The following is a 12,808-nucleotide window of genomic DNA, read 5'->3' on the forward strand; positions in this document are numbered from 1 at the left end:
TTTTCATCATCTGATTTTATTTCTACTGTAAATGGATTGCTCTTAACAGTGAAGTTCTTAGCACTGTATGTGGCCTTCTATTGCATTTTGTCAGCAAAATAGTATCCTAAAAAGATCTGTTGTGAGCAGATTCTCTACTTGTTTCTGTTTTCCTCTGAAGTCAGAAAGTGACTTGAAAAATAACATATTTGCAAGCTACTTTTTAATACCTTATCTAATTATATGTATCTATAAATCACACACTTTGATAGCCTCTGTGCATGCAACATTGGCATGCATGGCAATTTTGATGTACTTGAAAATCCAGGTGGCATTAACTTAGTTGTTAATTACAAGTATGAAATAGCTTCCATACCTATTTGAACTGTCAGTTTGCAGCCACGAACAAAAGGCCAGCCGTAAAAAAAAAATCTCCATTCAGCTGTCTGACACTGAGACCATTAATCATCTGAGAAAGAAGATAAAATGCACAGATGGTTTCCATTACTGCTTGCACTTCTGTTTCACTTGCTAATGGCTGATTTTGCCAGGCAGAAGCAAGTGCTCTGTCCATTTCACCTCTAATCTATTGACAAGGGTAATTTTTAAAAGGAAATACTGCTGTGGTAAAGTGAATTTCACTCTCATTTTTATTAAAGCATTTAAAATCACCTCCTGCATAGCCCACTAGCCTACCACCACCCTGTCTAAATCAGACCCTATACTTTTAATGACCTAATCTCTTCCAAGTTACGTCTTTCTTGTTCATAGCAAACATTTCTTTGCAAACATTTGTGTTTCACTGCCTTTTGCTTTCTTCCCATGCACAGTACAAACATCTCCATTGGTATTTTCCAGAATGGGACCTCTGCTCTCCACGCGGCCGTCCTGAGTGGCAACGTGAGGACAGTGGCACTGCTCCTTGAAGCAGGAGCAGACCCGTGCCTGAGGAACAAGGTACGTCCTGGCACACTAACCTGGGCATGGAGCAGGTGGGAAGCACTGAGCAGTGGAGCCATGTGTGCCATGGAGGCAGTGGCAGCCCGTATTTCCGTGTTAGCCCACGGTTGCCTCCTGTTCCTCTCCTGAAGCGTCACTGTTTAGTCCATTCATTTCCGAATACAGGCATTTATAAGGGTGCTGGGCAGTGCCACTGGTGACACTGGTTCTTGTGAAGTAACATCAATCTGAGAATATCCAAACCATGCACTCACTCACTCAAGCACCACAAATTGTTAACTATAACTACTCATGGGCTAGCTAGGTTGCATTTCAGGAAAAAGCCCCATATGCTACTGTTCTTGTAAATCATAAATTACACCATATCTCCCTATGGTTGTGTAAGAACGATATTTCTGCAGCAACAGAAATGTGTCTCTGAGTGCCTCTGATAAGAAAACTTGGTTAGAATTCAGCACATTGCTAATACAAAGAAATCCTGCATTACATGTATCTTTACCATATCTTACTGTAAATCTGTTAGTTTAGTCAAATAGTTTCATATTCTTTTTATAACAGCCACTTTTCTGCAGAAAAAAATGGTCTTTTTGTCTGTAGAGTTTGATAATTTCCATGAAGATATCTTCCTCTGACTTGAGTTTATGAACTATTTGCTGCCAGTACTTGAGACGTAGCTGAGTCAGCTAAGTTGTGCATGGGTGGTCGGGTATTTACTCCTTGTGTATGACTGTGTGAATGACAGTTTGTAATACTGTAATCCAAGTATCCAGCACATACCTTCTAAATGTTTTGGTCATTTAATATAAAATCTGTGCCTGTTATTTCTGTATCATTCCACTTGATGGCAGCAGAGTTAACGACCCTCATACACTATTTTGTATTAATAAGCATTTTGTTTCGCCACTATCATCTAAACAAGGCCCAAGATTTTTCTGCTGCTGATGGTGATTTGCAGCAGAAGGGTGTGCAGTATAAGGAGGTCTATGGCTGTAACCTCTCCTACTGATTTTATTTTTTAATGACACGCAATTTGGCACAACAGAGTGCATTTGCAGGACAGAATTACTGATTTTCAGGAGTAGCTTAATTATAAATACATTATGTAACCAAATTTGTATTTAATTCACACAGAAGACCAAACACTAATGTTCTATTATCAATCCTACAGAATAGCACAGATTATTTCACAGCAATTAAAGTATTTCCTTGGATCTTTATGGACATTTTTTTACTACTTAAAGACATGCCTCATCTCCCCAGAAAAATCAATACTTCTGTGGCAGAAGCATAGGGAGCCCAAGGGATACCATTTAGCCTGGACAGTCAGCACAAAATAATCTGACCACTCAAATCCCACACTAGGATTATTTTGGAGACTTAAGTGGGACTTACTTACACACTGAAAGGTGATTTCTTAAGATACCTCCAACAGTGGTGGAACAACACTGGAATAAACACATCATTACAATGCCCAGTACTGTCTTCTCTAGAGATGAATGTTTTAAACCATGTTTTGGAAATACTTGTTCATTTCTGCTAACGCCAAGGGGTTTTTTGTTCTAGGCAAATGAACTTCCAGAAGAACTAACAAAAAATGAACGCATCCTCCGACTCCTCCGTATGAAGGAAAAGCAAGGGAAAAGCTAATGCAGCCCTGTAGCAAACATGGTTTGACAGAGATGCACCCTGACCACAGTAGCATGACTGTAAACCTAGGTTGCCCAAGAAGGGCTTGATGGAACAGTTTGCAGAACTGATTTGCCTCTCCAGTACATGCTCCCTGAACGCATGAGGCCCTTGCCATGGGGTCGCCATGGGCTAGGACCTCTGCCTGGCATAGCTGAACGCAGGACTGCGACGAGCAGGGGCTGGCCTGGGAGCTGCGTCTGCACTGCAGCCCCATGGTGCTGCTGCCCTCTCTTTGCTGACAGTGCTAGCTCAGACCATTCCTCTCTACCTCCAAGTGCCACACGGGGCTAGAGGTGAGATCCCACCTGTGACATCCCAACAGAAAAAGTCCTCCTGCCAGCCCAGTGCTTGGATAACATTTTGGCTACTACATGAAGCTCCATAAGAAATGATTCAGAGAGTTACAAATGACACCAAAAGCTACCAACCAAACAATAAGCAAGGAGATGTCCTCCTCAGTTGTAGCATCTTGATCTGTCTATCTGTCCAGCAACAGGAACACAGCAGAGCAGTTGATAGCATTTTGCAATGCGTACACAGTGCTGTGGGGATCCATCCCTAACCCTGCTGTCTGCGTACATGGATGAGGAGGACCAGTTACTGAGCAAACCAACCAGGACATATCATTCACTGGTGCAAGTCCATCAGAAACTCAACTGTCGGGCACAACAGCACAGATGCTGTGCAAGTGGTACACGTATACGTATGGTCTGCACGTGCATATATATGTGACACTATGGTTTAGTACTCACAGCTACTATGCAATGCACTTGTTCCCCAGGTCTGTGAAAGGAGTTAAGGGAGAAGCGCACAGTGTACAGGTGTTTCAGCAGCTGGTGCGAGGGTTACACATAGCCACACGCAAATAGGCCCACTAATTGATGCAGGCATGGAAAATGAACTCTCAACAGCAATTTTGGTCTTCGCTGTGATTGGGACACTTAGTCACGCTACCAGTGCCTGTGTGGGGAAGGCAGTGCAAATTGTAGATGGTTTGTGAAGAGCTATGTTTTAACCATGTTGCTGAAAGATACCCCATTAAACCCCATTAAACCCCAGTCATTTTTGTAGTATAAATAGTATGTACTACATCCTGTTAGCCAAAAAAAAAAAAATTAGAGTTTATTTTACAGTGAGTTGAGGTATAAAGATAGCTTAATACATAAATCCAGGCACTTCATCTGCCTTCAAACCTTGACAAATTACTGAAAAGTTGCTTTAAAAGCTGAAGACACAGAAGATATTGTAAAGAAACCAAATATTCCCTGCTGAAGAGACATCTGCCTAGGATTCAGCTGAACTGTTGCACTTTTGCTTCAGTGAGTTAAAAAAAAAAAAAAATCATTATTTTAGTGAGCCAGCACAAACTAATGTAATTTACTTAGTGCAAATTAGCCATATGCATTACCCATCATAAAGTTATTCTTTTTGTGAGTAAGTTACCTAAGAAGTCAGGGTTCTGGTGAATAGAACAGAAGTGCGCATACCTTTGCTTGCAAGCTGGAATTGCTATTCAATTTCTATTCAGCATTAGAAAGGAAAGCTTTAATTTTTCCAACAATATAAAAAGACACCAGAGAAATCTATTTGTTTAGGTCATTCATGCTGCTGTATTTTTAAATTAAAATCATGTTGTGCCTAACAGAAACTTGCAGACAAACTGGTACAGAACCAAAGAATTATGCAAGATGCTTCAAGCATGACTGTATCCAGGGGTAAGTTCTGCAAAAGACTAAAAAATACTGTATATGCAGAAATCTCAAGAGCCTTATTGGGAACTTAAATTCCATAGCATTACATGGGACTGGACTCTAGCTTCTTTAACAAGCAACACTGGAGAGGTTAGGTTTATTCAGAGCCCCCAGTGGGTTGAAGATGAACATACTGTTTTGGAGAATTCTAGAGGGACTCTAGGCAGCCCAGCCTCAATATTGACCTTTCTCCCTAAAGTTTCCTCAGATCAACAGCTGGGAACAGCCACACTCTTACGATGAAAAGCCCTTTCACAATTGTAAAGGAGGACGACAATCATCAGAAGGTCTTCAGTAGTCATGCTGGGCGAGCAAAATATACTCTAAATATCAGACAGGCTGTAATGATGAAGCAGTCTTGCTAAAATATGTGGAAGCATCCACTGTTGCTGAGGGTCTGCTACTTTTTCTTGATAGCAGAGCGTAGGAGTGAGTATGGCGCAAGCCAACAGTGGTCCTGTGACAGCTGAAGTAAGCAAGCTGAGACAACAACATGCAGGTGTCCAGTATCTGCAGGTAGCCTCTCCTGTCTACCAGGTGTATTTTCTTGTGAGAGTGGTCCCACCCCAAAGGGGGAAGCTACTCTGCAAAAGAGCTGCTTCTGGAACTATTCCTGTCTGTGGGAAGATGCATGTCTGCTCCCCACCATTTAGAGCAGGACTTTCCAAGTTGTGTGTCCAGCTGCCTCTGTGACTGGCCACTGCAGCCAGGGCTGTCATGCAACAAGACAAGAATGGGGTGCTGAGCCCAGCACAGAGCATCTGCTGACCACCTTCTGAGAGGGTGCAGTTACCAGGTCCTCTTTTTATAAGTAATATTTGGCTATAACTGGCTTTTCTTATCTCTAAACAAAATTTTAAATGTGGGGCTAGCACAGGTTGAAGGAAGCTTTTAGCTGCCTCCTTGCTCTCACTAGTGTTGGCTGATACACACACAGGCTCCGTGTAGCGGTCTCCATGGTGGAGAAATGGCAGCAAAGTCTTTCTCTGCCCCATTCAGGCTGAAGTTGAATCTAACTTCAGCAAAGATGCTATTCAGCCAACACAGGACTTTTAGGCATGGAAACCTTCCCACTGGGAGCATGTTTCATCTCTGACCTTTCAGATAGAGGGCTGCTTTTAGTTTTGGGTTCCCTGTAACAAAAAGGTGCTTATTCTGCCTGTAGATGGGCCCAAGAGTTGCAATACTGTTTCTCACCATGCAATTAACCTTTTCACAAAGAAACCTTAATAATTCTTAGTGTTTATGTAGCTGCCATTATCTTTAAAGTGCTCAGTAAATATTGCTGTGGTTTGTTTGTTGTTCTAAAACGGAAACCTGCTTTCTTTTTGTGGCTGAAGTGATTCACTAATATTGACAGTAGTTCTTTGCATAGTTGTTGTGCCTTTCGTGCAAGGCTTTCAAAATGCTCTGCAGACACTATTACCTTTGTAAGTTCCAAAATGCACTGCTGGGGGAGGCAGCAACATAGATGATTTCATTCACACACCAGTGAAATGCAGCAGCTTTTCATCAGTTCATGTCAATAGACAAGACTAGATTTAGACTAGACTTTAAGACTAGAATTAGTTTTAAATTTAGACTAGAAATTAAGGGGCATTAAATCCATTTCATAGATGGCAGGATGAAGCTTGGTACCACATAATGATATGAAATAGAACTGGGACCAGCCCAAATTGTTTTTTGGGTTGGGTTTTGGGGTTTCTTTTCCCCCAGAAGTGCCATATATATCCATCTTACACCCCCAAAAAAATCAGCACACTGCTTTTAGGCTTGCCTCTCTGCACATTCAGATGCAGGGGCCCAGCATGCTGGGATTTAAGCACCTGGGATTTATGCAGGTGCTACAGCCTGGTCACTTCCCATCAGCTGCAAGTGAGATCAAAGGATGTGCAACCAAAAACAGGCTACCAAAATGACTCAAGGAAGGGTATAGGGCATCTTTCTTTTATTTCACTAGTATTAAGCCATTGTAGAACAGGGATGAGCACAAGGAAATGCCCATGTGGTATAGAGAGAAGTGGCATCCCAACAATGACACGGTCACGGTGTAGCCTCAGATGTCCTAAATACATGGACCTCTTCGTTTAAGATGATCACTGCAGTGCAGTGTGCAGGGACATCTATTTAGTAATGATACAAAAGTAATGTTGTATCTCCTGACTTGCACATGCTGTTCTCTTGGAGCAAAACTGTGTCACTATTGATCCACCCATCTTTGTTTAGTTTAGAAGAGCTAAGAGGATTAGAGCACCAGATCAAACAGCTGCAGGTCATATTTAATGCACTTGTAACAACGAGAGTTATTCGCCTCAGAGTCAGAGCCTAATTGCAAGAATAATTCATGCTTCTTTATTCAGACAGTCATAGTGACTATTGGGAAATCCATAAGTAAACTAAATCTCATGTTGTCTCAGAAATTTCAGAACTGGCGTACAGAAAATGAGGTAGCACAAACCTCAGCCCATTTGTAATTCACTGAAATTGAACACTGAACAGACAAAATACTACCTTTGTCTGGAACCCTTGAGTCAGCAGTGTTAAAATGTTAATGCTTCCTACGAGTCCAACCAAAGATTATACACAAGGCTCTGTTTTTCAGAACCAGAATATTGTGGTGCACACATAGGATTAAATGGAGTTGTGCCTTCTTACAGCGGCTCTGCATTTGGTCCTTGGGAATGTCACAATAGTTTCAGTTTTCTGAATTCCACAGTTTATTTTGAGATGCCCTTTTATGCATTTGATAAAACCTATATAAATTTGTGTAACTCCATGTGAGACTACAACAGAGATGTTGTTGCTTTGCTAAAACACATCTTTCCATACCATCATTTCAATAAAAATTAATATGCTACTCAGATTATCCTGTCTGCATACTTCAGTATTTCTTTCCTTTCTTCTGTATTCTACTCTTCCTCTTTATAGAATACCAGAATTAATTTCCTGTTTATGTAAAGACCACTTTGTTATATCCCACTTGATTGATTAGACTTCTATTATTTTCCAGTTCTTTACAGATGAGATAGCATTCACAGAACAAATAAAGCCAATGTCCTGGCTTGAGAAAGAGGAAAACTTAATTTAGCATGATATAATGAGGTTTGTTTCAAAGACCCAGACATCACTGACAGACTCCCCTTGACATTAACATCCATTAGGTCAGATCTGAAGGGAAGATTATAAAAAGCAACTTAGGAACCGAGACTATACTTCCATTTATTTAGTCAAACATGTCTTGGTGGTTTTGTTATTATTCCTAAATGTAAAACTGGCCCTTACACTGATCTGACCTATTTCCGTTAGAAAAAAAGTCAACAGCCTGCTTATATCCTTATTATGGTACGCAGTGGATTATGTGCGTTATAAAAGGGGAAGAGTCTACAGTGAAAACCACATTTTCGACCTTATGTTTGACATCCCAGGCTTTTTGCCTTATTCCTACAATTTTCTATTGTGATGAGCTACACTTTGAATCATTGCTACAGTCACAACTCAGTAAAGCATCTCCATCTATTCAGAGAATGTCAAGAGAAAGTGCTATGACTTGTTCATGGCTTAAATCACTACACAGGATGATTTCTGGTAGCAGAAAGCTCCTTAAATTTGCACATGAAAGCATAACAAAACAGTGTCAAGAAGCTGCAACTAGACAAATTCAAACTTCAAGCTGTGGATTTTCAAGAATGAGGATAATTATGTATTAGAACAAATTGCTGAGACGATGCTTTCATCAATTGAGGATTTTTTTAAAAATAATTACTTTTCATTCTGACTCATTTCACCTGAAACATTTTGTGTTTGATGCAGGAACTAACATCATGTAATCATAATAGTCTCCTCGTTCTGAAAATATATGAATCAATACATTTTTTGCTTTATCTCCTCAGTGATTTAAGAGATGCTAAGTCTCATGAGATCAACGACAATACCATATGCCTAGCAACTGTGGCTGTAGCTGCACAGCAAAATGAAATCTGAGACACATACCTAAGTTGTCTCTAAATCTATTTCGCTCTCACAATGTTGAGAAGGCATTTTAACTGGACTAATGCTTTAATGTCCTGCTTTTAATGTTGAGTAAGTTTGCTCAGAGGTGGCACAAGGGCTGTGTAGCGCTGCACCTTGCCAGGAAGCGGGGATGAGCAGAGAAATCTGGGATGTGCCAGTGGGGAACACAGCTAAGCCAGGAACAGAAAAGGGATGGAACTTTTTGCTATGGCAAATGTTTCACTGGCTTGGATGCACAGGTGGAGCACAACGCTAAGCTACAACACAGACTTGAAGCAGACTGCAATTTTATATGTACTGCGCAGATGTATTCTTATGTGGTATATATATGTATGCATACACACTTTGTATCTAGCATATGGGTACAATTCCCTTGGAAAAGTGATACCAGAACCTTGTGGTCTGCTTGTCCAGACTACATCACATGAAGAAGCAGAAAAACTATTTCACTTTCTGAAGACTCCCGGAAGAGTCTCTGCAGGTGCTCCCTTGGCCATACTACTGTATCAGATTCTACTAACTGGGACAAACTGTTATAAAACTGACGAAAGGTCTTCAAGTCCAGCCTAATAAACAGGCTGTTCCTCAGGTCAATTGTGGCTCATAAACCTACTTCCTGTCTCTCCTGCCAAGTCAGATTTTGGTAGTGCCCTCAGGGACTTCCCTGTGACAGTTCTGCCAATATTCTCCACTTCAACAGCAATTCTGAGTTACCCACCAACTGGCAGCATGGTGCTCACAGGGGCTTAGTAAAATGACATTAATGAAACCCAGGAGCATTCATTATATACAGTCATTAAGAGGTCAAACCTCGAATTTGTTATCATATCAGTGCTTATGCACAGTATCTGGCTTGAGTACACACTGCACCTATTTGCTTACAGTAACAAGTGCAGCATGTCTCCAGACTCTGCTGCAATAATAAGCTGCATTTCTACAGTGTTTTCCTTCAACAGCTCACTGGCTGACACCTGGGTTTGGAGCTCCTGGGCCACATGTTGCCATGCAATTGGCATCACTTTACAGAAGAGAAAATTGCACTGGAGAGGTTGGGACCTGCCCAGATTGTCCAACAAATTTGTAGCAAAATTGGAACAAACTTTGAACCATTTGAATTCAAGTCCCAAGCTTTTGCTGCTAGGCAATAAATAACTTTGCCTAATTGTAATATAAATGAACAAGCTTCAATAACTTCACTGATAAATACAGAAAGGATGTGATCTTACAGAGTAATTATATGATTTTCTAAGGTTAGGTAGGGACACACTGGCACAGTTTGGTAGAACAGCCATCAAAATACGTTAGGGCAGATACAAAGATGAAAAGATAAAAAGACTTGATTCAGCATCACTTGACATACCACATGTATATTTAAGTAAGTACTGGCAGCATCAAGCAGATTGCTGTCACCCCCCTCAGCCTGATTTGATCCCACATGGGAAGTCTGAAGCCAAGAGCATCTGACCAAAGTAATAGGTATTGTGGCGTATATAATTAAAAGGCGAGCAGGCCTCCACAGGTGAGGAAGGCTGACAAATGAGAGCTCCTTACAACACCAAATAGGAAATACCAGCTTTGTTTAGTACAAGTATTATTCTGGTTTAGCTGGAAAAAGTCTTGGAACAAGCTAGAGTGGTTTGGACTGGCTCTACAAGAAAAAAAATGGAGGTGTGAGAAGCTGGGACAAAATTCTCACTCACCTGTTGCAGCTTGTCTTCACACAGATTGTGAGACATCCAAGGAGAATATCCCGCTTTCCCATGTGCTTGTGCAGGGTATTGCTTAATGTAGCTCCCACTTCTTGGAAGTGCCTCTGGGTGCTATCGCAATAGATATAATAAAGGCTAGCAATAAATTATGGAGAATAAACAGCAATGGACAGTTTAATTGATTTTGCTGCAAAGCAGTCACGTACTGTGTTTCCATTTGTGTGCAGGAGTAATTCTTCAGACAGATTGCCATCTAGACATTGCAAGGTCATTACTACTAAGCGCTTGAGTTTCTAGTGGAAGCAGCAACACCGGTTTCATCTCTGCACTGGGTAAAACGATGGACGCACAGTAAGGCCTACACATCCCTGAAGGCGATGCTGAGGGCTTTCCGTCAAAGGTGTAGAACAGAACAAAGCAGGCAGCTATTTTCCACAAGCTTCCTGGCAGGCACCTTTACAGCATTCACAGTATCCAGTGAGGAAAAGAGATGATTTAATCCTAATAGACAGTTAAAGGACTTGTTTGGTGCAATGGAGTCATCAAGCTACACCCTGCGTGATGAATGAATGATGAAAATATTGGCCTTTTCTTCCAGGCAGCAAAACTGAGTTTTGTATATGCTGCTGAGAACCAGAGTAAATATTTCGCATTAGCTTTCCACGCGGACAGTCCCTAACAGCTTTGCATAATCCTGGGTTTAATCCCAGGGTTAAATCCTTTAACTAGAGCAGCTATGAATGGGGATGGTCTCTTTTGGGCCATGTTTACCACAGACAAGGCAATGAGATGTTGGCAGCATTGATCCGAGTTAACTATTCAGGGCTGCTTTTTCCCCGCCCGGAAGGAAAGAGATATCTTTAGGATGACACAATCAACGATGGCAACTTTATCATTGATAACAGTCATGCAACTACACTTGCATGCCTGGGAGCTGCAAGACATAGTTCTGCATCCTCACCCCCTCTTACTGCTCCCTGCAGCTACCAAACAGGAGGATGTGGAGCAAGGGGAGCTATATTCTTCTCAGGCAAAGAGGCACAGATCAAAGATGGAACATGGGAACAGCTCTTTAGATACAAGGAGAAAAAAAAAAAAACCAACAAAACAATCAAAACAAAAATATTTTACTCTAAGTGTGGTCAAAGAGTGGAACAGTATGTCTAAAGAGGTTGTGAAATCTCCATCTCTGAAGCTATTCATAACACAACCAGACAATTCCCTGAGCCACCTGGTCTAACTGGATTCTGCTTTCAGCAGAAAGTTGGACTACATGACCTTCCATAGGTCCCTGGCCAACACATTTGCCAGTGAGGTTACAGCACCAAGACTAGTGTGCATTTTTGTCAGCAGATGGCAATATCAGCTAAATTACATATTTTATTCCAGCAGCACATTGTGCGTTACCCTGCTGTGAAGGCAATAAAGCAGCTGGGAAATCAGAGAGGCTGCATGGGAATGAGTCGCACCTCACTTTTAGTGTGCCTCCTCCGACCCAGATCCCAAACAAACTGATCCCAAACAAACAGATCCCAAGCACAGTGGCAGAGTGCCATCAGCACTCCCGAAACTGATTGCAACACCAGCCAGGCCACCTGGTGTGAGCCCACAGCTCTGCCAGCAGCCAAAGCCCCAGCAAAGCGTTTTTCTACCAGGTAGCCTGATCTGCCTTGCATGGGAGTATTTATTTACATCATTTATATTTAATAGAATCACAGAATGGTTTGTGTTGGAAGGGACCTTAAAACTCATCTAGTTCCAACTCCCTGCCATGGGCAGGGACACCTTCCACCAGACCAGGTTGCTCAAAGCCCCGTCTAACCTGGCCTTGAACACTGCCAGGGATGGGGCAGCCACAGCTTCTCTGGGAAACATGTGCCAGGGCCTCACCACCCTCATAGTGAAGAATTTCTTCCCAATATCTAATCTAAATCTCCCCTCTTTCAGCTTAAAGCCATTCTCCTTTATCTTACCACTACTTTCCTTTGTAAAAAGTCCCTCTCCAGATTTCCTGTAGGCACTGGAGCTGCTCTAAGGTTTCTCCAGAGCCTTCTCTTCTCCAGGCTGAACAAGCCCAGCTCTCTCAGCCTGTCTTCATAGCAGAGGTGCTCCAGCCCTTGGAACATCTTCATGGCCTCCTCTGGACTCGCTTGAGCAGGTCCACATCCCTCTTGTGTTGGTGGCCCCAGAGCTGGGCGCAGCACTGCAGGTGGGGTCTCATGAGAGCAGAGCAAAGGGGGACAGTCACCTCCCTTCACCTGCAGGTCACACTTATTTATATGATTCATTGCAGCGGCACGGTAATACTACACGGGATTGCCAGACTAATACTTGGCAATCATGGATTAGTAACTCTGAAGCGAAATTAAGACGCTTTTATCAAAGCCAGGATTTCTAAAGCGACTTGATACTTGCAAACTACGTGGTGTAGCACTTCCGCGCCCGCATGAAGCCGCTGACCGGCTGCCCACGGAGCCCGGCCGGCACTTCCCACCCCGGACAGGAGCACCTCTCCCCCGACACCCGCCCGAGCTCCCGCCACCGCCACCGCCGTCGCCGCTGAGGCGGGGCGAGGCAGGGCGAGGCGGGGCGAGCCGAGGCGCTGCCCGTGAGGCCGTGGCGTGAGGCGCGGCCCCGCCCCGCCGCGGGGGGAGGTGGTGCCCGGGGGCGGGGCGGCGGCGGCGGTTGGCGGTGGTGGCCCCCGCCGCT

The 12,808-nt window shown here is 42.9% G+C and overlaps 1 protein-coding gene across 1 annotated transcript in view; it reads left to right on the top strand.

Annotated features, from left to right (window-relative positions):
• ANKRD29 (ankyrin repeat domain 29) overlaps positions 1–3,686 on the top strand; it is a 29,548-nt gene extending 25,862 nt beyond the window's left edge. The window contains exons 9-10 of the mRNA XM_030507102.1: positions 838–936; positions 2,503–3,686. Of these exons, the coding sequence (XP_030362962.1) occupies positions 838–936; positions 2,503–2,586 (183 nt within the window). The 3' untranslated portion in view covers positions 2,587–3,686. The remainder of the gene's footprint in view (positions 1–837; positions 937–2,502) is intronic.
• The last annotated feature ends 9,122 nt before the right edge of the window (positions 3,687–12,808 follow it).

The sequence above is a fragment of the Strigops habroptila genome, chromosome 1 (genome assembly GCF_004027225.2).
Source record: "Strigops habroptila isolate Jane chromosome 1, bStrHab1.2.pri, whole genome shotgun sequence".
NCBI lineage: Eukaryota > Metazoa > Chordata > Aves > Psittaciformes > Psittacidae > Strigops > Strigops habroptila.